We start from the raw sequence: 26,563 nt of genomic DNA on the forward strand, positions 1-26,563 counted from the left end.
CATCACCTGAGGGATGAGTTGTCCGAACAGAGTTATAGATATTTATTTTGTTTAAGCAGCTGCTGAGTTGTTTGAAAAGGGAAGGGGAAATGCACAGCAACACTTGTAAATCATTGGATTACACTTTGATAGAAAATGTGCCAAGCAAGAGAGTTCTCTAGTTTGGGTGAGTGAAAGATTTAAATTTTTATAACAGAGGCTCCTTTCCTCAGGGTGGCATGCAGAGAGTCTGTCTCCTTGACAGCTGCAGTCTGTTGCAATGCTCCAGAAAAATCAGCAGATGGAAACATGTCCTCGCCTTCCGGCTGTGGTCTGTGTGCATGTGGAGCAATGTGCCCCAAGTGTTCTGATATTCAAGGTGGATGTGTGAGAAAAACAATCACTGTAGAGCACCGACACTAACTTTATAGACCAACATATTATATTTCTTGACTCTACAAGCTTTTTATAGTTTGGTCCTCGCTCATTTAGTTTTAATTTTCTCTGTGCATGTCTGACTGTGTGTGTTTTAGAACTTCTATCTTGGGTGGACCGATCTTAGATTTAAGGTAAGGTACATATAATTTATTATTACAAAGGAAATTTGCCTTGGGTTCCAACCAAAAACAAAAGTGTTGTCATCCCAATGTCAGATGTCCTTATTTTGGGAGTAAAAGGATTATAATATCACAGTGCACATGTATATGAGTACATCAAATACATTAAACATTCATGCTCATACAATAAAGTAACCTGTTGGAAGATGCGATGCATGAGTTGTTCAGTTTGCAATTTGGCATCCTGAACCGTGGGCATAGATCTTCCAGCTGTGGACATTAATATCTTTATTGGGCTATTTTAAGGTTTAGGACATTTTGGAGGGTAAAGATTCCCGATTAGTATTAGTAAAGTGTAATGTACAATTAATTAGACTTTATTGTCTCTGCAAAGAGCAAGTGCCAGCACAAAGAAAGTACAGTTTAGCATCGAATGAGTGATACATCTATTCACATCCAAAGCAACTAAAACGATTAGGATCAAAATAATGTGTAATAGTATGGAAGTACATTTTTTTTGTCTGTTGTTGGTGGATTCTGTGAGCGTCACTCCCTGTGTGATGTCCCACAAATAGTGATATTGGGTGTCTAATTCTGAATCAGTTCAATGTTGCCGTTGTTCTGTCAAGTGGCAGCATTTGTTTCTGTCAAGGGGACGGGATGATGGCAGCAACATTTCCAGCCAATCAGTGTAGTGCCTCATCACGAGGTTTATTGTTAGTGCTCCCTAAACGGCCTGTTGTTATTGGAGCTGAGGAAGACAACAACAACAAAAACAACTCAGCTGTCTTTCAACAATGGCTCAAAGAATTTTCATAAAACGCTTATATATATTATAGTTCAAATGATTAATAATTGGTTTACACCAATATAAATTGTCATAGTTGCACAAATGTGCATACACATTTAAAGCTGTGTATGTGTGTGTGTGTGTGTGTGTGTTGTCCAAGTGGATTGGAGTGAGCACCTGCTTCAATCAGGATCTCGACGTATCAGATCGGATTCATCCTGTCTCTCCTGTCAAGTATTTGGGTGGTGCGAGGGCGGGGCTAATGATAGAGGGCGAGTAGTGAAATATTAGTCCAGACTGAATGGCCCAAACAATCCAATCAATGCTCTCCAATGGAAATAAATGAGAAAGGGGAAGAAGGGAATATATGTAGGTTCAACGGGGAGAGGAATGGCTTGGAGCCTAACGTGAAGAAGAAGAAAAAAACGTGGGAGCCTGTGGAGTCAATTACAGATGTATATTGGGAATCAAAAGGTGTGACAGGAGGGAACCTCGGACCCTTGAAGCATCAGCCAGGTAAAGAGGGAAACCAGGACCAGTATGCTACTCTGAGGGTAATGGATGGTATTTTCAGTTCAAGCTGCTGTCGGTAGGATTGAGAGAAGTGTGGACATAGTCTCAGAATTCAAAATCCAACGACTCCTGCTGCCTCCGCTGCTCTTCAGTTCCTCCTCCACAGCTCCTCCCAGCCCTCCGTGCCCGTGCACGCTACCATGGCAACCGGAGCCAGGCAAGGTACGTGACATGACGCTAACCTGAAGCTAACACGGACTACTGTCCACACTGATAGACTATAAGACGTGTTTTAGTTACCGTTGCCTCACGTTATCACCTGCGACTTTTTGGGAAAACAACATCGTCAGGGTTTTTGAACGTAGTTGACCGTAAATCAGTTTATATTAGCTTATTTACGTACCTAGCGTTAGCTAGCACGTTAGCTACTACAGTGTTACATGGTAGGCCTGTAAATTAACAGCTTTATCTTCACATACATCATTTGTTGCTTTTGCAAGATGACTGACGCTTTTATCTATATTTTATAACATTATTAGAGATTTGAGACTGGTACACTGGACTCCGATGAGGAAGTGAACACGGCTGCTTCGAGCAGTCGAGCGAGGAGAAGAGGGAGTCGCGCACCGGGCAGCGGCCATGGGAGACGGGGCAGAGGTCGGCGTGTCTTCCCCACACCCGAGGACCTGGGAGCCGAAGACACAGATGATCTTCATCATCAGCCAGTTGGTCCCTGCAGCGTGAGCTGGTTTCATCCCAAGATGGTTAAGCTTCAGACTGAGCTATATGTAAATGCTGTGCAATATATATTTTGACCATTTCATTTTTGTATTTCAACGTTATATTTTAATATTTATGCAACCTCAGTATTTGCTTTGCCATAAAGTTTATTTTGAAAGTGATTGGTTTCTCATTGCATAAATGTACAACAATGGGAAGATTCATTTTTTTAATCAGTATACTTTTTGAATCAATTCCTCCTCACAAATGTATCACGCATTCGCAAATTCAGTGAACGTGACTCAGCTGGTAATATCGACACATACATAGCATTCAGCATAGCACGGGATGCTACGTTGGTGATAAATAGTGAAGCTAACTAAACAGTATGATGGGGGAGCATTTGGCCGCGAGAGCACAGACAACGACACACGTGTCGTTGCTTCTGTGGAGCCGCTCCGATGTTTACATCTGCTCAATCTGCTTCCTTCTTTTTAGCTCGTTTTTGCTCTTGGTCTTTGTCATGCAGTTTTTTCGATGCTTGGCGCTTCTCTGCCACTGTGTTTTCACACTAACTCCGCTTCTGCTGCGAGCTCTTTGTCGTGAAGACGTGAGCTTGGTCGCAACCGAGCGAGCGACACTGTGCACAGCTTCTGCAGCGCTGCGCCGCTCGTACCCGGATGACTGACGGAGCGGAGAGACGCCCCCTGGCTGTGATTGGACATTTTTGCTCGGGCGCGGTGGATTCTGGCAAATGGCGCTAAAGGCAGCAGAGGGAGGTGAATGACCCAGAGTCTGTCACAGACGTTCTGTCCCTTATATTACTACCAGCATATAGCGACAGTTTCAGCAAATATGGAAAAAATGTATTTTTGCAAATCCTACCGACACCAGCTTTCAGTCCAAAAAGACTGGAATATAAAAATTGCGCAGTTGCACTGCCATTTTACTGCACTGTAGTTCACAAAACTTTATTTCTTTGCAATATATATTTGTCTTATTCTGTTGCATTAATCCTTTGTTTCTCTGACTCCTCGTCCAGGTTTCCTCAAAAGATTTGGCTGAGTGCTGAGGAACTAAAGTGATGGAATCAGCTGATTGGGCTAAACCAGTATACTGTATATATTCCCATCATATGTTATTGTGGGAGGTCTGTTTGTTCAGTTAATGCTGTATTCATTTACTTGGTATTTTTAGTATGGTAATATTTTGTTGATCTGTTTTATAGGCCTAGCTGTTAGATTGTTGGTTTATATTGTTTTTGCATCTTGTGACCAAACACTCCTGTTTCCTCTTAGCCTGCTTGGTCCGTGACAACACATGTATGTTGCTGTAGCAGGTAAACTATGGACGTCATCAATTGTTATCGCCTGTGAAACTTGAAAAGCCTCTTGGCCTTTTGTATAAATGGATGTGGGCTTTCTAGAGCAATGACTGCTTAATGCTTTACAATGGTGTCACAATTGATAAATGCAAATCCAGGTTGAATGTTACAAACAGAACAATGTCTGTCAGTCTGGCAGTTGTTGAGTTAAGCACCTTGCCGGAGACCGAAATATGTAAACATTTATTTTCAATGATTTACGAATGACACAGGAAGACTCCAAGGATGACAAGTTCAATTTTTTTTACTTGTACTCAAATATCTCAATGGTGGGATAGATTGCAGTGTAATTTGGTTCTAATATCCATGTTGCTCAAAGGATGACGACTTCAGTGATCAAGTGATTTTACATGTGGCACTACCAGCAGGTCAAACTGTTCTGTTATCCAGTGAAATATTTAAACAACCCCTTGACTGATCGGCATGAAATATGATGCTGATATTCTGTCTGATGACGACAACCTAAGGCAGAAATACACCAATACAAGGAGGCATGAGTCACTTTATAAAACACTCATTCAGTTGGAGAACAGCCATTCAAAGATTTTTGAAATATTGGGAATGTATATAGTTTGTGTTTTCACGGTTTTCACATTGTCCTTCCAGAATAGAAAAGGCAGCAACCTTCCTTAATCTCTTGTAGAGTGTTACAAGAGATTAAGGAGCAGACAGTTTACTGCGGCAATATAGCAAAATAAAAAGACCTTACTGAAATTGACGAAACAATCTCAGCTTAAGGTCAGAATTACTGAAAGATCGATCATCTACATTTCCATGGTAACCGAGCAATCTCATCTGTGTGGACAGGAGTTGGCAATTCAGCTGGAAGCTCCAGAACAGGTGAGTAAGCCTGTAAAACTTTAGCAGAGACTGTTTCATCAGCCTGTGTTTTCCAAAATCAAGAATTTCAAGCTCTGTTTTGTTTGCCTCTTGTTTGTCAGGTGAGAACCGTACAATGAGTTCTTGTGTGGGAACTACAGAATATTGGCGATGAAGAATAGATTTAATTTATTTCATTCAGTCTTTATGGAGTTCATGCTCCAAAATATATATCGATACAAGTGCTGAGGAGCCGGATTGTTTTTATGTGACCGCTTGGAGGACATAATCTACTTTTATCTCTTATATATTCAAATATAGTTTTGTTTTTCCTTTTTATGTTATGATGCCCCTTTTAACTAGTTATTTTTGATTTCCCTTGAATCATACTGACATTTAACATTTAAGGTGTTTGTTCTGTGCTTCTTAATTTGGGCAGCGAAATACAATTGTGGTTATTGTACACGTGTACAGTATAGTAGTCAGAAAACGTCTGTCAGGAGATGGCCAGTGTTTCAGAGCTGAGCGATAGGAGACAGCTGACTCAGGGAGAATGCAGCCATCCAAGCCTGCACAAACTTTAACATCACGCTGACACTTTGAAACTGTACCCCAATGTAGTTAGCGTCTGAACTCCTTCAACACCTCTAAAAATTAGAAGACAGACAGCTGCACACACTCGCAAGTCAATTGCCTCTTCAATCAAGGCAGACACGTGGCATACACTATAGCATTCCTTTTGTCAAAAGGCTTAAGGACTTGACTCCCTGCTACCTGAGCATTCAAAGTGGCCTAAATATGACACTGCTTCTCAGAACTACGAGGACACGGATCAATATAGTTGTCACACTGTCTTGTTCCCTACATTTCATTTCATATATTTAATTTTTCATGTCACGCACAACCGTTGAATGCCCAAAAACACAGTTGCACTGTCCCGTTACAAGATAAAGTGTTGTTTTAAAACATGTAAACTAAATATTCTTCCTTTTTTTCCTCAGGGCTGGGAAATAAAATCCGCAACAAAAACAAAGGGTTCCCTTCCTGGAGCGCAGTCTTCAAGTCAGAAGAAATCAACAGAAATGGAGGACATTTGGCTAAAAAGTACATAAAGGACAGTAGAAAAAGAAACAACATCTGTCACCATCAACACCATTGACAGAAGAGAGGAGGAGAACAACAGCAGGTCTATGCAGCTGATTGGTGGTAGGAAGCACATGAGGGATAAAAGCAGCATTGCAGATACCTGACATCCTGCCTGCATGTGCATCTCATATTGTTGAGGGATTCAAATAGACCTGGTGTTGTGCTCATTAATGGATGTTTCTGCCGGCTGAAGGAACAGTTGACCAATCGGAGATTAAAGAGGGGATGTAAGGCCTGAAGCATGAACCGTAACTTGTGTCGAGGGAGCTTTATTGTATATCTTTCAACACCCCCCCCCCCCATGTCTTCTCTCTTATCATCTCTCTTCTCATCTAATGTGAACTAATAAAGAATAACCAAAAAGTACTTGAGAGGAAGAAAAACAGGCCCTGAAGGTAAAGGTAACAGGAGAAGGAGAAGTGTGTCAGCAGACAGCTGAAAAATCAATGATAAAGCCATGCATGTTTACCAAATTTACCAAGTTGCTCTTTTTGTAACTCGAGCAAAATAATCTGGGGAAGCAGCAGGATAGCATATCAAACCACTGTTACACAAACGTCAGCACATCGGAATTGATGTCGTGGGAGAGGCTGTTCCAGGAGAGCTGGACCAAGAGAAGCCAACTGTCTCAGAGAAGGGATGTTGATGGAGCACCGGCCAGAGTCATCATCCGGGATGTGAGTTGAAATGTTAAAGTTGCCCTTGAAGTTTCCGGGAGATTACAAAAAAATGGCCCTGAATGTTGAAGTTACAGGAAAAGGGTGTATGAGCTGGGAAATCCGACAGTGTCACAGGTCTGCTGACTGTAGTGTTCTGTAGTCAGCAGACAGCTGACACAAACACACACGTCCGACACATCAGCGTCGCAGCACACACTTTGCCGTCGTGCTGACACTGTGAATCTGCGGTTTGCCTCTGAACTCTTCCAACGCTTCCAAATGTTGGTAACATGAAAGCCGCACACACTTGAGAGCAGCACACTACTTATTAACCGGCTGGCTCTCTCCGGTCAGGGGAGATGATGCTCTATTATTTTTTATAACTCGTTTTATATGAAAACCCGACGTGAAGCGGCGAGTGTCTTTGGTGATTGAAACAATTTCCGACAGTGTTAGTCTAATCAAGCTGTGTTGTGTGTCAGTCCTTTCAATAACAAGGCACAGTTGTTTGGAGGCGAGATGTTCTGCGCTGCGTTCTCACCACTTAAAGAGGAGAGCGGACGCATTACCCACAGCGCTCTGCAGGCTCCCCCCTCCCTGTATTCTCCTGTTCTGTATTTGATTAGTCCATGTCAGGCAGTCAGATCAGAGTGCTGTTTGCAGTGCAGAGATCCATCTGCATACAGCGGCCAGTTTTAGGCTGCGGGTTTATCCACACAGCTTTGAGGCCCTTAATGCAATCTGAGCCACTGGGATACACTGGAGCCAGTGCAGGGCAATGGTTTAAGTGAGTCTGATAGAGTGGGGCCGGCCCAGCGGTCTATTAAGAATAGCCATGTAGCTGTGCGATGCACCAACTCATCAGTTCTCTGACTTGTATCATAAACCTGGACAAAAGGTGTGTGTCTCGGGGAGAGAGACCGAAAAATCTTCAGCATCTCCATTTCCCTTTCCTCCCTTTCGTGGAGCGACCTTGGAGCTCAGTCAGAGTGCAGCTCCGTCATTCAGCACATCATTCAACACTTTTCACATTGTTCTTTACTTGAAGCCACTTTATACTTCCACTCTACAGTTCAGGGCCAAATATTGTCCTTTCTGCTCCACCAAACACGTCTGACAGCTGAAGTTACTTAAATATATATATATATATATGTATATATATCAAGTTCTTTTCGTTCAACATTTTACACACAAAACTTATTATCAGTTTATTAGAAACTGATTTTGTTGTTGTTGATGCATCAATAATACTGATTCAGTCCAGAATAAATACAGTATATATTCTAGTATTACACGGTTGTGAGATTATTCTGTATAATGAGCTTTGATACTTTTGTGTATATATTGCTGCTCATACATTCATACATTTTCAATGCAGAACTTATACTTTGATACTTCTATTAGTTGTATCAGTCGTGTTTTATTACTGGTTTACCTTAAGGGGAGGCTGTTTAAGTATTTAAATTTTGAGTTGAAATATTTATGTTTCCTCTCACAAATGAAGAGCGTAAATCATCTGAAATAAAACCCTGATGCAAACACCCTCTGGGGCTTTTGGAGTTACAGCTTTACCTGGTCTGACCAGTCGCTTATGGCAGCTGATGACAGCAACTTTAGATGAATATCTCTGATCAGCAGACATTACTGAATAAGTTGGCTCACTGCAACTGTCAGACTTTGTTTCATCATTAACCAGCTCCACCAGTTCGGTACAACCACAGTGAACACTATTTGACATTAGAAAAATATAGAATAGAAAATGCATTAATGTGTGTGTGTGTGTGTGTAGAGTGAGAGGGTCTTTTGTCCTTTCAGACTAGTCCAATCCATACCTCTCTTCTTTCACTCCTGAGCCTCCTTGTCGAAATCCTCCCATTTTATCTTGTTTTTTCCCCCAGCGTATGAACATTACTTTCTCCCTGTATTTTCTCTCCCACCCACCCGCCTGTTGTATCTCTTAGATGTTTCATGTGATTTACACAGTATAATTTCCTGTAGTCAAGCTTTTATGTGGCTTTAAACTCAGGGGGAGACAAGAAAGAGAGATAGATCAGGCTGAGCAAGAACTCATCTGTATACTATACGGCGTTGGCATAGCAACTGCCATCCCACTCTATTATTCCTCTTTGTATTTCACCACTAACGAGGCTTTATACCTGCTTATAATGGGGGGTAGGGTTAGGATTGGGGTTTTCGACAACCACTCATCCAAAACACTGAGCAGCGGACATTGTATTCTATTATTCACGTTCTCGTTCACACATTTCTCACACCACACGTCTGATGTATGCTGCAGGGCAGGACTATGGACTAACCTTTCCATTCAAAGGGGCCAGTCATTCCTCCTCTCTGTCACTACCCTCTCCATATTACTCTGCCACCCTCTAACCTCTGTCCATAATATTAAGATTTGTGAAAGATAAACGGCGTGGCCTGCCACCATTCGTATTTTCTGACAGTCACCCTGGGCCCCTGGAAGCACTGTTTCTATTTACCATGCTTCACTGTAATGTTTTGTGCTTCTCAAAACTCTTTCTCCCTTTGCTGTAACTGATAATCTATGTTATGGATTGTTCTGATTATTTTCTCCAATAATCAATTAATCAGAGATTTAGTAAAATGGCACAAAATAGTCCAAAAGAATTTCCTAAGGGCAATTGAGATGCCTTTTAATGACTCTTATACAGTGTAATAACAAATTGCATTTACTCCTTTACATTAAGTAACTTTATGAGTAAATTGAACTTGTTGAAGTAACATACTTTTGTGTATGAAAAATATTTATTTTACTAATTTTATACTGCTTTCTGTTTTGTTTTGTTTTTTACACTTTCCATTATTAGGCTGATGGTCTGCTGATCCCAGGTCTGCTGTGATGCTTTGTCCTCATCTTGCAGCTACTCATGACTCAGATTGACGAGCTCCAGTTATGAACGCTGGTCTGAGGTCAGTACTGTAGAGAGCCGTGTTGATACCGAACTGGTGGAGAAGTAACTGTGTCATGTTTGGTTTTGTACCATATATAATACGCACTCTATATGATTCTTCAAAACGACTACTACTCGCTAAGTTAAATATGTGGGGAAATAAGTGAGCCAATGTTTTATTTGTACACAAATTCAAGTAGTTATATTGATGACAACTTTATATGCCTGAGAACTTATTTTGACCTTGTTACAGCACTTTTACTTGAGTTTTTGGCACCCCTGCCCAAACTCAAACACAGAAAATAGCACATCATCGCAATTTTAAAGCCTGAACCAGAAAATCCTTGTTTTTTTGGAATGTAACATAGACAGCTAATTGGTGATCAAAATAAATGCAGTTTATAGACTGTTGACTGACAAATAAACAAATCATTTGGGGTCCATAGCAATAGTCATCAACTAAATTTTCCCATTACATTAAACAAAACAGCAAATCTGACCTCAACCCTAAATCACTTAATTCAAATAAATGCAGGTAATACATGTTTTAACGCTATTGTTCCCATGCAGTCAGGGTTTTGACCTGTGATGATGCAGACATGACCTCTGACCATTCCCTGGGCCTTTTTGGAAAAAAAATGACTGCTTGTTGAAGCAGCTACTCTCCATCACTGACCCATCACGAATCCGCCCAGGGGCACAAACAACACATTACTGTGTTTATTTGTTCCTTGTGAGGAAGGGCCGGATGTAATAATCTGCTGTCAGATTTAGGCAAGATACAACAAAAACCCACACACACACACAAATAATTGATTAAAGCATGATGTAGGACAAGGTGTCTATCGTCTTTCCACATTGCCTGTGTGAGTGAGGCGTTGGCATATCTACGGCTGGTGTTTGGCCCGGTCTCATCCTCCACATGATATGATTTGCTTTATTGATATCTGTCAGGTTGCATAATCGCAGGATAGGCTGACCTGTATGAGGAAACGTCTAATCCGCTCCCACAGAGCGTCTACACTCATCCGATTAAGGGAGCACATTATGCACACAAAAAACCATAATATTAAACCGATTAGGCCAGGTGGAATAGTGTAATTAAGCAGGATTATGCTGTATGGAGCCTGCTAACAATGAAATCAGAGACTCCCCAGCAAGAAAAAAAACCTGCGGCTACATCCATCTGCTGTAGACCAACCATCAGGAAATTCCCGCGACATGATTTGTTTTTTCAAGGCATTAATTATTCACACACAATTCAATACAACTCTGATTATCTCTGTAAGGACAATTCTATCCAGCAGCTCGCACACCAAGGAAATGGAAAAGGTCTTTCCCCGTCACGTGCCGAGCTCGAGGCGCACAGAGACGCACCGCGCCGCTCCGACTTGCTTTTTCTGCCTCCACGCCCACCTCCTCTCCATATGTTGCTGTTGTTGTTGCTTTTTAACATTAATTTTCTTTGTATATAATAGCTTTGTTTTATTGAAAAGAAGATGAAGAAATGATCAACCTTGGAAAACGAATCTTGGGGTCGCCTGCTCCAGCGTCCTTTGGCGCGCGTAACAGGTGCCACACGCGAACAAACACAACATATATATACATATATATAATGGCCATACACAGACAGCAGCGACAAATGCATACGTACTTCCTGGCACCACAATAAACACCGTCAGCCCGACCCGGGCACAATACAGTCGACGGTTGTTTGGCGGCTGACTGTAACGAACCTTCAGCACCTGTTCTCGGCGCTCGTTTCGCCTCCTGATTCCGTCCAATGGGAACGCGCGGGCCGACTGGAGGCGGGGAGAAGAGGGAGAGAAGTTGGAGGAGAGAGTGGGAGACGCATCCGGGGAGACGGCGGAGTCACACATCAAATCAGAGACTTCGGTGCTGTCACTTGACGTCCTGCATTGCTTTATTTCTGTTTGGATTTTTAAAAAAATATTATCATTCATTTTTTCCCCTTCGTTCACGTGGCTGCACTTTTCTTTCTTTTTTTTGTTGACAGTGCAGCCACAGGTTGACCGATTTTTAATCCAGTCACCGTGGATTACTCCTCTCCACCTCGCGTCGATTGTCACCGACAGCATCGACATGGGCACCGTCCACAGATCACTGACGGCAGAGAGAGAGGAGCAAACTGCTCACAGCGCCTGAGCGAGCGAGCAGCGAGGAGACGGAGACGACATCTGTGAGGGAGCGACGCGCAATTTCGAGCGGACGAGCGAGGACCTGTGGAGAGACGAATGAACGGCGGCGAACACGATGATGGGATGGCCGTGACAACATGAAAAAGAAGAAGTGCGGGGGTCTATCTTCATCCAGCCAGTGATCCAACACACCCTAACCTGGGGGACAGGGACTGAGAGAGAAGAGGTAGGAGGTAGGTAAAGAAACAGACACGGTGGGGGGGTTATATCATACTGAAAGTAGGTTATTGTTTTGGATCAATCAAAATGCGTCCAACTTGTGGTTAACAAGTCACAGCGCTCCCCCTTGCCGTCAGATTGGACTGATGGTGGTGTGATTATCATTTTGTCCCTGAGCCTGATCTCATTCCCATGTTGTAAAAGCCGGAGGATTGGCACCATTCTCCAGGCTAACAACACTGGAACACAGAGGACATTTTATATGGCATAGATTGCTGGAAGCACTGTGGGATGCGAGGGGAGGAGAGGACACTGGGAAACAGAGAGCGCCGGGAGAGGCTGACTGGGCAGCCGACTCGAGTGTGACTCAAGGAATAACATATTCCCCCAATTACGACCACTTTTCTTCAGTCGGCTGCCCCTCTCTGTCACACGTCTTCAGTTTTTGGAGTTCAGTCTCTCCGCTCATTTGTTTTCACTAACCATAATCCATCACGATGCTCCCGCACTCCTCCCTCTCCCTGTCTGTCCTGTCTTCATTACTACCATCATGATAAATAGGATGTGATTTGAAATCATTTTTCTCGTGTGTCTTTCTTTACACTTCTCTGTTTTGTGTTTTTTTTCCTGTAGACAGGTGCGTGGCCACAGGCGTGACCATGGAGCCTCCCCCCTCTCTGAGCTTGGCTCTACTAGGAGGGAGTGAGGATGAGGACCAGCGCTTCCTCTTTCCCCTGGGCATTATTTCCCATCCCTCCACCACTGGCAACCAGCCAGGCTCAAACCACTCCAACCACATGGGCGGATCGAGCCTCGACCGTCTTAATGGCAGCACCCCATCCCCTGCCACGCCCAACTTACCTCCAACATCGCTCCCTAAGTTACCCATGTCCTCCTCTGGAGCCCAGCCGCTGCCCACTTCCATCCCCAACGCCCTGCATCCCACCAGCACACCGTTGTCTTCGTGCTTGGGCTCACAGCACAGCCTGAGCGGGGACAACTCCCCGGTCTACAACGCCCTCTTTTACTCCTCCCACTCGCCCTCCATGGAACGGGACAGGGAGCGTGACAGGGACAGGGAGAGGGGCTGCAAACACAGACAAGCTAGCCCTCTGGTTCACCGTAGGGACAGTAACCCCTTCACAGAGATCGCCATGAGCTCCTGCAAGTACACGGGCGGGGTCATGAAGCCCCTGAGCCGCCTCAGCGCCTCCCGCAGAAACCTCATCGAATCAGACAGCAGCAGTGAAACCAAAGAGGGTGGCGTTTCCGCTGTTGCCGGGGCAACGGCCGCTGGAGGGCATGACCGGCAGCGAGAGGCCCCTCCCACCTCCTTGGTGGCTCAGTCCTCTACCAATCAACCCCCAATCCAGAGCCCCCCGGAGATTGTGATTTCATCCAAAGAAGACTCGCCGTACCTCGGAGGAGGGTATGACATCACTGACTCCACATCCAACCAGATGTCCATCTACCACCAGAACCATGCGCTGGTAGAAAGCAGGCGGGCGCATCCGGGGAGGGGCAGCAGGCAAGGAGCGGCCGGGGCTGTGGGCACCGGGGCTCGGGGCAGCACCTCCAAGGCCTCAAAAAGGAAGAACCAAAACATTGGCTATAAACTGGGCCATCGCAGGGCATTATTCGAGAAGAGGAAGCGGCTGAGTGACTATGCCCTCATCTTCGGAATGTTTGGAATCGTAGTCATGGTGATTGAGACGGAGCTGTCGTGGGGCGTGTACACAAAGGTGAGGGGACGGACCAGTGACACTAACAGGGACACCACTGATTTACACATAAAGATCACTTTACTAGCCTTAGTTAGTGCTACTTAGCCTGGAGAACAGTATCACTTGTTCTGTGGCTCTGAAGGAGAAAACCACTATGACGTCACACTGATGATGACATCTTATCTTGGCTTGGGTTGGAAGGCTACAGATTTATAAAGGAAATCCTGCGTAACAAAATGGGGGTGTGATGTTTTAAGCACATTGACATTTACCGGGCAGGGAGGGTCTAATTAAAAACATTATCAAGTTGCATAATGGGAAATGTAGGATCCAGTACTTGACCCATGCTAGGAGCTAAAGTCAGGTTATCTCTGTTTGGGCTTCTTCATTTCTTTCCCACTATTCTGCTTTTGAAACTTCCCGAGGTTGGAGGCCTCCAGCCACGTGGAGGAGTAAGTGGATGGAGTTCTACTGTAACATTGCTCCATTACATCAAAGTGTCCCAAAAAGTCATAGCCGGCTGTCGTACACTGCAATGGTGCTTAGCAGGAATCTCAGTCTAACTTTGGTTAATTAAAAAAAAAATTCTTTAGGCTTCATTGTAGCAAGTACAGTCATATAGTAACCGAGGCTGGCAGGTGTTAAAGAAAGAAGAGGACGCTAGCCAGACTCAAACCAGGGACTACAGCTGCAACAGTTAATCGATTAATCGATTAGTAATTGATTACTAAATTAATCGCCAACTATTTTGATAATCGATGAATCGGTTCAAATAGTTTTTATGGGGAAAAAAGTTCAAATTCTCTGATTTCAGCTTCTTAATTGTGAATATTTTCTGGTTTCTTTGCTCCTCTGAGACAGTAAACTGAATATCTTTGGTGTGTGGACAAAACATAACATCATCTTGGGATCTGGGAAACACGGTCGACATTTTTTCAATTTGTTGACCAAATAACTAATCGATTAATTGAGAAAATTTGAAAATTCAATTATGAAAACAATCGTTAGTTGCAGCCCTACCAGGGACATTAAATAGTTTGCACCGCTAACACAGGTCACACGGCCAAACTTGACTACTGCGGACGGGTCAGTGGCCAGATGATTACAATCAACTTTCCCCAGTTAATCACCAAATTGATAATTGGTTCACCCGACTCAGTCCGACCAGCACCGTCTCCATGTCGTTAAGAGGGTTGTATACCGAAATGACCAGGCTCGACAGATGCTGCTTTGGGTGATGTCATGCAAGGATGCAGAGGACATAGGGGGCAGATTATCAGTAGGAGGCCAGGATCTCATTTGTCTGTGTAATGGGGAGTGTAATAAGCTGAATCGGCCTCTGGCTGCTATTGTGTTTATTTTGGTTGTGTGTGTGCGTGCGTGCGTGCGTGCGTGCGTGAGTGCGCGCGCTACAGGGTCCCAGTGAGGGGAGAATGTTTTACTCACCTTCCTGATCTAGAGGTACTTGTGTCCTCTCACAGAGGGCTGGGTGTTTCTCTAGTTATTAAGGTGGAAACAGTACTTCCACGTTTGCTGCCTTTCATTTATTGATCACTGATCATGTGAAGGAGAATGTGGAATCTTGTGAGTCCACAGATTTACAGGTAGTAGTGGAATAGGCCCGCTGTCTCTCCTCTCTATGTCCTCTCTGTTTCGCTAACTGCCTGTTTGTAGTCCGTGGCCTCCAGTTGATACTTGGTCTGGTGCCAGAGAAAATCTGCCTGTTCTGCTTCTCTGGTTGTGTCTTGGCTCCCTTTCTCCTTTGTCTTTCTCCCACTCATTACTTTGTGAAAATCACTGTTTGAGAGGCAGTCCCTTTTTATTAATGAAAATTCATGGTCCGAATTTCTCCCTCTGTCCTTCCTGGTCTCTTTTCCTCTTTTCCGTTGGCCTATTCTTCTCCCAGAAGGGGGCTGCCAAATCTTTCTCCGTCTGTCTCTTTTCTAATTCAACTCCATGCCTGCTTTCTTTTTTTCCCCTCTCTTTCATTTTTCCCCTCACTTTCTCTCTCCCTCTTCTCCTCTGCTCTTCCAGTGGGCGTCAAACTGGGGGAGTGTGATCGGAAGAGAGAATCGGCTGGGCGAGAAATGAAAGGCTGTTAAAGGAGAGAGAAAAAAGGGAAAGGCGATAATGAAAAGCCTGATTTAGGTTATTAAGCTACAACCAATAGAGTCTTCATAAATCAGACCACATTGTCTATCAATAAGAATTGATGGACAGCTGTGAGTGTAAGCAGGGCAGCCACTGTGTTTGCTCTCACTTTATTGATTCATTTCTGTTCATTAAGATATTTAGTTAACAGGAGGTCAGAGTTCAGGGAGAAGAGTGTGTAAAATATCTTCTCTCAGGGTTGTATGTGTTTAAAGAGAGGTTGAATCAAGAGAGTTAGCTATGCCCCAGCAAAGCCTGGTCAAAATTCATTTTTGAATACCAAATGCTTAGTTATATATTTTACTTTTTTTTTATGGTCGCAGATTTGGTTTGACTCCAGGTGATACAGGAGTTCCATCATACAGTTCAGGCACTCACTTAGATAATTGAGGTGGAAAAAGACCCGCGGGTTGTTGTGGAAAAATGGACAGAGATCTTGAGGATGAACGAGAAAACAGAAAAGGAGGTGGATGGGAGATAGGCAGAGAAGTGGAAGGGTTCATGCAGTGCTTTAAACCTGTCTAAGGGGGGAAGCCTTTAATGATTTTTTTTCTCTATTGATTATAGATAATCACTCACCAACCCATGCTCTGTCCACCCCCACAGACACATGCCGTACAAACACGCGCTTTGAAATGGATGCTGACTTTCAGAGGTGCCGTAGTGTGTGCGGTGTATTGACAGACATCCTTGAGTGGCAGAGCTTGTGAAGACATGTGAGAGACACACATATCAGCTTTCATTATCGAAAATATATACATTATATGCATTCATTTATATATGTTTATGTAAATATAAATCACTTTAACCACTTCATATGACTTTATGTCTTTGACAGTACAGTAGGTTAGAAAACCCAATGCCACTGTTTACTGCAATTGTGTGTGTGTGCGTGTGCACCCACCAAATGCTCCTGCACTTTTGTCAGCAGGTCCAGCTGCCCTATGTTGCTCCCAAAAATAGAAATGAAGAATAAGAATGGAACTGTGGTGAATGGTGCGTGTGCGTATGTGCGTGTGTGCGTGTGTGTGTGTGTGTTTTAGCAGAGATAAAGAGAGAGAGGTTAACAGGGGAGGACATTGTGTTCGTGACTGTGGATATAGTGAGTAAGCATATGTATATTCATGTGCAGAAACAGATTTCAGTGCCCTGTCAGCAGCACATACTGGGGCTACAGCTGAGATATTCCATTAATTGTATCATAGCCTCCCTATTCAGGAATTATCCAGTCAAACTCAGTCAAGTTGAAGACAAACACAGAGTCCGCGATTAAGGCCACATCTGAGATCAGAGGGTTATTTTTTTTGCTGCACATAGAAACTGTCTTCTTATATCACATGTGTATTCTGCAGTCTAGTGGCAGTGCACTGTTTTACAGCACACTGTCTTAGAGCCAATTTAGGTTGTACAACGAGAATATTGGATGGTGAAATAATTAATGAATGTGAAATCATTTAATTTGCTCACAGGCAGAATTGTGAGATTTCACAGGAAAGCCATTCAACAGTAAAGCAAAACGGAGGCTTTTTCTAATTGCCACCATAACTTCTTGAGAAAAAGTTTTAGGAGTTGGTGAGATACTGTTAGTCGTAACCATTGCACAGCATTTTAATTCAACATGTTCTGTGGACTCTCTTCCTGATCACACGTCACCCATTCACTGACACTGACCCAGGACCTTGACGCTTCAAATGGCAACAGCAGTAAGATGACAGTTCCTCTTAAATAACATTTTATGAGCTTCTATTATTGATTTTATTAGGAACAGGTTAGGGGGAGGGGGGCATTCCCTGTCAGACATGTATCTCTATCTGAGAATAACTGAGGCCCTGGGACACGTGGGACCTTAGAATGTGACCTGTTACTCTCAGATCAATAGATCATTTCACAGGCCCACTTGGACCCTCAATGGAACATGGCTATTCTGAGGGAATGCACAGCTGCTGTCAACTTCACCTGCCACACTGTCAATAGAACCACTCGACACCTCAACACAGAGATGGGTGTAGCATGTACAGTAGTCGGGCTGTTGCTCATCACCAGCACTGATGATTTCACAGATTAGCAGCAATGTTCGCATTCATTCTCTCCTCACTTCCTGTTCTCCTTCTTTCCTTTCTTCCTTCTCACCTACGAGGAGTGTTTATGTTCCTCCCCTGGTGAGTTTAAAACACGTCACCATTTCCCCAAAGGGGCCATTGCCATCTCAACCTCTCCATCGCCGCCCTCACCCCCTGTCTATGACATTTCTCACAGACATTTACTGGGAGACCTTTCCAGACCTTTCCCTGCCAGGCCACTTACAGTGTGCTGCTGTTCAGATAGTACACAAGGATCATCAGGGAATTAAACTCACCAACTGCCACCATATTCTCTAGAGGAGCTGTCTGCCATCTCAGCACTTTTACAGCGCTCTCCCTCTCCTCTCTTCCCCCTCCACCTCCTCTTCCTCTTCTTTCCTCTACCCCATCCCACGCTCCCTTCATCTTTTAGATCGAAGGCTTCCAAGGGACGGTAGTTCCCGCATGTCTTTCTGCTAACAGGTACAAATATGGCAACAAGGCTAGACGACCCCTGTCAGCAAGTGTGAGTGTGTTGTCACACAAAGGTGTGTCAGAACTTGCATCATCGACGGTAGCATAAACGATGACATCACTGAGTACAGTACATGTCGTCTCCTCTGTGTATACACACCTATGTATTCAGCTTTGTCATATTAGTACCGTGGATGCACCTGGTATTGTGTGTGTTCACATCTTCCTTTGTTTGGATTTAATTGCGCGGGCGCGTCTGTGTGTGTGTGTGTGTGTGTGTGTGTGTGTGTGTGTGTGTGTGTGTGTGTGTGTGTGTGTGTGTGTGTGTGTGTGTGTGTGTGTGTGTGTGTGTGTGTGTGTGTGTGTGTGTGTGTGTCCGTGTCCGTGTCCGTCCTAGTAAGGTGACTTCGCTCCTCTGTCTACTGCCTGTTTCCCTGGAGATTGCAAGAAGACGGAGCTCTCACATGGAGAGACCCAGAAGGCTAACTTAAACATTAATGCACACACACACACACACACACACACACACACACACATTCATGTTTATTACCAACACATGTCATAAGCAACTTATTAATATCATGGTAACGTGTTGTTTAGTGACATGCACTGTGTCATTTGTGTCAATAGATGACATACTACCTGGTTTTGTGTGTCTGTGCGTGCGTGCGTGCGCGCGCATTGATAAACACAGCTGGATTAAAATAAACTAAAAGCTAAAAGGAAAAGAAACACACTTGCACACTCATAACTCAAGCGCATGCAAACATAAAGAAAATATGGCAGGGACGGTCTCCTACAAGCTGTACCTTCTACAACTTACATTAATCATGCTACAGTACACAGGCTACCAGCTCCGTTGTAGCTCACATTATGTTAAACGTCTGATATCTCCCTCTTCACTCACTGCTTGTTAATTTGGATGTCTGGAACCAAAATAAGATAGGAAACGAGCAACAAATGTCAAACAGATTTAATTATTATTCATCAGCTTTCTTTAAAGAATAGTTTAACATTTTGTGACATATACTTTGAGATGATGACACCACTCTCATATCTCTCGGGCACACTAGACAGTTAACTGAGCTTGGCATAAAGGCAGATAGCCTGCTCTGCTCTAAACTGTTGAAGTGTGGTTTTAGAGGGAGCTACATGCTGTCATGCTACAGTAGTTCTTGATGAAAAACAGTGTGCTTCCAAGCAATAAGCCTTTTTCACAGTAGCATTTCGACATAACATGTGTGAATGGTAAATGGCTATGCTTGTTTACAGTTGTCAATCCCACATTCACACACATTTATCCAGCGCTTCTATAGATGGCACATTGTCTATCAGTCTCGCGACTCATTCACTAGATGCCGGCACAGGCGTAGGGGCATTTTCGGGCTCAGAGTCTTGCCCAGGGACACTTATATGGGACTGGACGTGCCGGAAGGTTTAATTTAAACCCAATCGTTTCTTCTACGTGCATGTGGTCACATAGATCTATGTGATGTATATGTCATTGCCTGCCCATGTTCATAAAGTGGATTGGTTTTGAATGAAAGCTGCTTGAGGGGATCTGTCGCTTTCCACATTCTACGATGGATCTAATTTGTTCATCTTTGAGTTCTAGTAAACATTTGAGCCAACTTTGAAGCAATTACTCAAATTTTGTGATATCAATTATTGTGATATTTTGTGATAAATTTAAAGGGATGTCCTAAAGGTTCTTGAGATATCATATTCAATATGGCGGAAACAGTGTTTTGTGTGGCCACAGTGACCTTGACCTTTGACGACCAAAAGTTCATCCTTGACTCCTAGTGAACCCTTTTAACAAATTTGAAGAAATTCCCTCTCGACATTCCTGAAGTGTTGTGTTTACCATTGTGGGATGGACGATCTGAAAACATAACGCCTCCAGCTCCAGCTGTTGCTGTTGCGGAAGCATTAATATTGAAATGAACAGAAGGCAAGCATGCACACACACACACACACACACACACACACACACACACATCCATGTCACAGTCGAGTCGTCCGCTATAAAGGTAGAGTAAGTGAAGTGGAAACAGGCAGAAACAAAATGCTCTCGACAATGTGATGGGCAGAACTGAAAAAACTGAACGTCCAAGAGACGGCTGGTGGTAAACGCAGTGAGAGGCGAGAGTAGCGTGAGCGAGAGGAGGTAAATTCAGAGCAAATTTCACTGCAGCTCTCCAGTGTGACTGTGTATTTAAACTGATTCACTGCTAAAACCCAAGTCTACATTTCTCTCATTAGCACAACAAGGTTGCCTCCTATTGCACCTAGTTTGGTTCAGCGACTACAAATGAGATGTTGGCAGAGGAGAGACAGACCGAGACAGGGAAACCGAGCACAAGCAAATAAAGACCAAAACACAGTTCGAGCTTTGGACACGCTGATAGAGGAAGTCAGTGGAATGCCGGAGCTAGATGGTATTTTTCCGGTGTTGTGCAGTGGCCCATAGCCACACTGATATAAGGAACAAATGAACAAAGCTCATTTAACGCTCTCCTTGTGTGATTCTGTCTGTGTGCGTTTGTGCATTTCTGTGCGTTATATAAATGGTAGAAAGGACGGCCAGTGTCATATCCAGTCTTGATAGGATTTTAATAAAATCTGCATCTTGAACAGATGAATGCGCCGGTGAGAATTAACGAACTAGACTGCCTGTATGATGTTGAATTAATAACATTAAGACCATGAAGCATCTTCAGAGACCCCAAATAGACACAATAACACACAAACACACTCTATATTCCAGGAGGCAAGATCAATTCATGGACCCAAAGTACAATGTAGATTTTACTTAATGATGTCATGAACGAAAGGCTGAGATTCCAGTTAGATCAAGAGAGTGTTGGTGATGAATGCTTAACAGCATCCTTCTAAATGGATGAAATATCTCATTTGAGATGCTGCAGTCTTACGGTGGCTCAACTCATTTCTTGAAGAGGTCACCATGCTATTGTGTTCCTTTGTGAACTTGGTTATCCTGAAAATTAAAATAATGCACTCTGGGTCTTTTTATGCGTAAGCGCCAGCAACAGCCGTAGCCAGAAGCGTCATGTTTTCAGACTGTCCATCTGTCCAGACCTCCATCCCTTTCTCGCAGACACGAATATGTCAGGAACACCTTGGGGGAATGTCTTCCCATTTGGGACAAATGTTTAGATGGACTCAAGGATCAACTCATTAAAATTTTGGTGGGCAAAGGTCAAAGTCACTGTGACCTTACATTCTTGTGAACACAATATATTAGGGAACGTCTTGAGGGAACTTCATTACATTTGGCACAAACATCCACCTTGGATAAGACGTTGATGTTTTGTGACAATTATGTCACTCTGACATGTTTTGGAAAAAACGAATTATGACAAATATTTACCTCAGCAAAAGAAGCAACTTGACTGGTTGGTGGAGGCATACAACCATACAATCTATATTCTGCAATTCAAACCATAGTCCTTGAGCTGATGTTGACAAATGAATCAATAAAGACAATGTGGCTTTTAGAAACTAGCACTGAATACATATTTTTGTATTTCTAAAGCTCAGAAAATAAGTCAAAATATCAGTTTCTTTTTTTCTGCATTTGCGAACAAAGTCTTTTTTTCAATATTTGATAGGTTGGGCAAGCTTTTGCCCAACATTAAAATGCACCTGAAACCCATGGTAAAATTCAGTTTCTGAGCAAGACAATAGCACAAAGTAATAGATATCAACTCCCTAAAATTCCTGATCCATGCATTATTCCCTGGGAAATTGGTAAAAATTTTGTTTTTTTTAAACACCCTATTTCGCAATGTCAAAGAGAGTGAAAACATTCCTGGATCTGCCGCCTTGTACAGATGTGTGCCAAAATGTAATAGGTTCTTTCTTGGCCCCCGTCCCATCTGTCCACTAAGTTTCGGGTAAATATGTTCTGTATTTTTTGCGTAATCCTGCTGACAAACAAACCAACCAACAAACAAAGAGACAGAGGTGAAAACATAACCCCCTAGGCATTGGTAAATATTTATTATGCCCAGAATGAGGAGAGCAATGATTCCATTAAATTTCATTAACATCCAAGTATCTTTACCCAAACTGGAGCCTGCATTTGGGGGAGCTGGCCATGCCCGAGCCCAATCACTACAGATCCAGCTTCCCAAAGATTTTCATGACATAATAATAATCTCTACAAAAACAATAGGTTCATTGAACCTTGCAACTCGGGCCTTAATAAATCTTATATACTTCTTCCTTTTGATATTCCTTTGCTTTTTTTATGTTGTGTAAATGTGGCATTGTATGTAAGTGTTTTTATATGTGTGTGTGTGTGTGTGTGTGTGTGTGTGTGTGTGTGTGTGTGTGTGTGTGTTTGTGTTTGTGTTATCACACACATGTGCATGCATGTGTGTGATAAGTTCAGCAAGAGTTGCCGTGCTCTGTGTTTGAGGTGAGAGGGTTAAAGAAGCCACTGAAGTGCTATGAGTTTCTATTGATCGGAAGCTCCCAAGTGCATTGATTATAAACCTTATGAAACCAGACAAGTAGAGGATTTACAGCTTGACTGCAGAAGGATATTGACGAGTGGAATTCTACTATTTTACTTCTGTTCAGCCTTTGAGTGTGTTTTGTAAAAGAGTCTCATTGTCTATGCTGAGGCAGTGTCGGTACTGTTCCCATGCCATCTTAGCAGAGGGACATTGTGTGACATCTGGAAGTCAGATCCGACTTTGAATCTCGACAATCAAGACATTGAGATTGATACTAAACCAGTCACCATGGCAAGGTGAAATGTGTATTATGATTGTGCTGCATGTTTTTAATGATGTGTGTACGTGTGTGATTTTTCTCCCTGCAGAGCTCCATGTATTCTCTGGCCCTGAAGTGTCTGATCAGCCTGTCCACAGTCATACTGCTGGGCCTCATCATAGCCTACCATGCTCGGGAGGTTCAGGTAAAAACAAACATACATACAGACACAGACGAAAGCACAGACGGGCTTTGGACATTTTTCTCGCTTTGATAGCTTATCTTTGCTGGGAGTCAGAGACGGGGATCGATACCACTCTAATGTCTGTGCTTTAAATGGGAAGTTAGACCTGGAAGGCTTAGATTAGAAGCCGGACGCAGAGGAAAACAGATGAAATTTGCTCTGTCTAAATGTGACAAAATCTGACTACCAGAGCCTCTAAATCGCATTCATTTTTGTTTGGTTAATCTATACAAACAGTTAAAGTAGTACAATTAAAGTGAGAAAAACAACAGTGAGTTACGTGTGGGACTATTTTGAGACTTGAGGTAGTCAATGCACCAGGCCAAGACATGGGTCCTCACATTATCCCCTTTGAAACCACTATGTTATGATAAGAAGTGAGCTTTGTAGGAGCTGACAGAGCCAGACTAGCTGTTCTCTCTCGTTTCAGGCTAAGCTAAACGAAGCCAACCAGCTACCGGCTGTAGCTTCACATTTATTAAGGCCATATAGTCGGGATTGATATCAAGCTTCTCATTTCACTCTCGGCAAGAAAAGCACATTTCCCAAAATGGCAGCCATTCCTTTCTTGCTTTTTGTTCCGGGGTGGTTTTCCTTCAGATAAGCAAACTCACTGAGCTCTGTCTGTGGTGCACACATTATGTTGTTGTCCCTCAGGCTCCGCAGATAGACCACGGGACCCAGGTGTGCGTCGGCTTCTGCCAATTAATGACATTAATGAGAGTCTTTGTGGGATCGACAAAACAGTCTGCATGGCTTTGCATCAAGCAGATACACTCCGAATGTTGAATACACACTCAGCCAATAACAATCCTGTAATTCGATAGATGCACAGAGAACACACACACAAACATGCAAACGCTCTCACACACACGGCACACAAAAAAACACACACAGACCCAACGTCTTGTAAGGCTGAAACAATCAATCATGAATGCCTTCATGCTTCGCGATATCTGTTTTGCTGTTTGTCATTTCACTAATATAATGGTACCACAGTCATTTAGCCAGGGTTTTCATCTGAAGCCATTTGCAATCGATGCACATTGACTATTTATGGGATCCTTGCGGAAATCAGGCCCAATGAGTGCCCCACACCAGCTATTACTCCCACCAGCTAAACCATGGAGCCACACTCATCCATCTCACCACATATTAGTTTAGGGCTGTGATTCTTTTTTTCTTCTTAAATTACATCAGAGCTTGGATGTTGCTGGAAATGTCTATTAAAGTTCCAGCGGGTCTGTGATGGGGATTCTGATACATTCCGCTCTGAGGTCCAGGCTCTCCGTCTCTGGATCAATAACTAGATGGCTGTTTCTTATTCAGTGTCATACACGACACTGATCGACTGGTAATCACTTCATAAGAGGCAGCTGCTGTGTATGAAGATGCACAAAGCAAGGGAGGTAACTCGTATGTATGCACACGTAGCGCACCTGCATGTGGTGTGTTTGCTCTTGTGGTTATGCATTCATTGATAAAAGAGCCCTCGTCTGCGCTCACAAGTTTGATGTCACATTCACATATGGAGTCGTCCACCCACGCACACTGTGGCTGCCGATTGAGGGAAACCACTGCCGACAGAGAGAGAGATAAAATGGTCTTCTTTTAATCTCTTTGAGAAATAATTCCTTTTGATTAAAAGAAGTTAGTAGTTCAGGGAGGGTGCTGTGAAGGTATGGGCAGGAACCTCAACAGGCTGGGGGTGTCGGGATTCCACTTGAAAGTCAGATTTGATCATAACTTGAGTGAAGATGGTGATAATTCACAAGTATACCCTACAGCAGCTTACCACTTTACAGTATAATTCTGCTTTATTAGAGCATCAGTCAGACTTTCATTGTTTTAGGCGTCATTTTTCTCGACAGCAATAACATTGTGCTCGCCAAAAAAGTTCAGAAACATTACGATCAGATGGTAAGACAGATTCTAAACAGCCAAAAGTTGCAACTGCGTTTTCTTTTTGCTCGAGAAGTACTTCTTATTAGCAACATTGCCAACCTTCCTTAATTTAGCAATTATTCTGGTGCTACTGTGGCAAAAAGGAGAGATGGCCAAACTAAACAAATACCACCCGAGTTGTTTGAACCAGCATTATTGTTATTATTGTTAATGAATAGAAACAGCCACCTGGTGAATGAAAGTCTAATATGCTCTCTCCTTTTAGTTTTTTTCCTTTTTTTTAACCTCCTCAGGGAAATATCTGGCTCCTTAATGCTACACCATGTTCACCAGCTGGTCACTAACTCTGCTGTTTGGTGCTGGGCAGGCAGGATACAATCCGCTTTCAGACCTTTTATCACTATTAGCAGTTGCCTGCTGCTGCTGCTGCTGCTGATGATGAAAACAATACTGACGAGATGAGAGTGAACCAAATCAGTAAAATTAATGAAATGTTGATTTTGTGGATTTTTGTGGATCTAGAGTAAGGATGTGTTTGGCCTAACTTTGCTTGAAGACAGAAAGCAGTGGTAACAGTTAGCCTGACTGTTCAAACTTGAAATAATACCAGCTAGACTTGAACGGTTGACTTGAAACATACAACTACATGTTGTATGTTTTTTTTAACCCTACATAAAAAGTAAAGATAATAATTTGTGTTTGTCACATGCTGTAACAGCTGAGTGCAGTGACAGTGTGCCGCATCTCCGAGTCTTACATAGTTTTGTTCATGCATGTAAAACTGCTTTGTATGTATGCAGGCTACACCTGAAACCATACATGTTTCATTACATGTTCATTTTATTATTCAGTATCTGCCCACTGGCGCCAACCCTATTTGCTTATATATAAGATCAGCATGAGAAGTGCCAGTTTGTCTCTGCTTTTTATCGTTGGATGGTTAAAACATTAAAACACACAAACACACACGCACACACACTTGCGCGGGTCATGAGATGTAATGCGGTGCAAAATGAAAGGCATTGTTCAATAAAGATCTCATTCGCAGATTATGATACACTCTGCTGGAGGATTTTGCCCAGCATGTAACAGGATATTACACACACACACACACAACGCACACACACACACATACATTTGTGCAGAAGGTTGTAGCTGCTGAGCCGCTGCACATCAGAATGATGTTATCGGGTTTAGCTGGCATTTATACCACCTTTCTCTCTCCCTCTTTCCTTGATCTCCATTTCTCTCTGCGCTCGTGTTTTTTATCTCACAGTACTTTTTGTTTACCATCATCAGCGTGCTTCTCTTTTTTTTTCTTTTTTCTTTCTTTCCTCACCTGCTTCTCCGTCATTATCAGATTTGACCTGTCCCCCTTCTCCTCCAC

The 26,563-nt window shown here is 43.2% G+C and overlaps 1 protein-coding gene across 4 annotated transcripts in view; it reads left to right on the top strand.

The window, feature by feature from the left end:
- The first annotated feature begins 9,708 nt into the window (after positions 1 to 9,708).
- Positions 9,709 to 26,563, top strand: part of kcnn3 (potassium intermediate/small conductance calcium-activated channel, subfamily N, member 3) — a 44,131-nt gene continuing 27,276 nt past the window's right edge. The window contains exons 1-4 of one of the 4 annotated variants that reach the window (XM_035629708.2): positions 9,713 to 11,390; positions 11,512 to 11,886; positions 12,506 to 13,614; positions 23,137 to 23,232. In XM_035629708.2, coding sequence (XP_035485601.1) covers positions 12,532 to 13,614; positions 23,137 to 23,232 — 1,179 coding nt within the window. In that variant the 5' untranslated portion in view covers positions 9,713 to 11,390; positions 11,512 to 11,886; positions 12,506 to 12,531. Of the gene's footprint in view, positions 11,887 to 12,505; positions 13,615 to 23,136; positions 23,233 to 26,563 lie in introns of all 4 variants that reach the window. The other 3 variants (XM_035629712.2, XM_035629710.2, XM_035629711.2) reach the window with 3 other exon arrangements.

The sequence above is a fragment of the Scophthalmus maximus genome, chromosome 1, assembly GCF_022379125.1.
Source record: "Scophthalmus maximus strain ysfricsl-2021 chromosome 1, ASM2237912v1, whole genome shotgun sequence".
Classification (NCBI taxonomy): Eukaryota; Metazoa; Chordata; class Actinopteri; order Pleuronectiformes; family Scophthalmidae; genus Scophthalmus; species Scophthalmus maximus.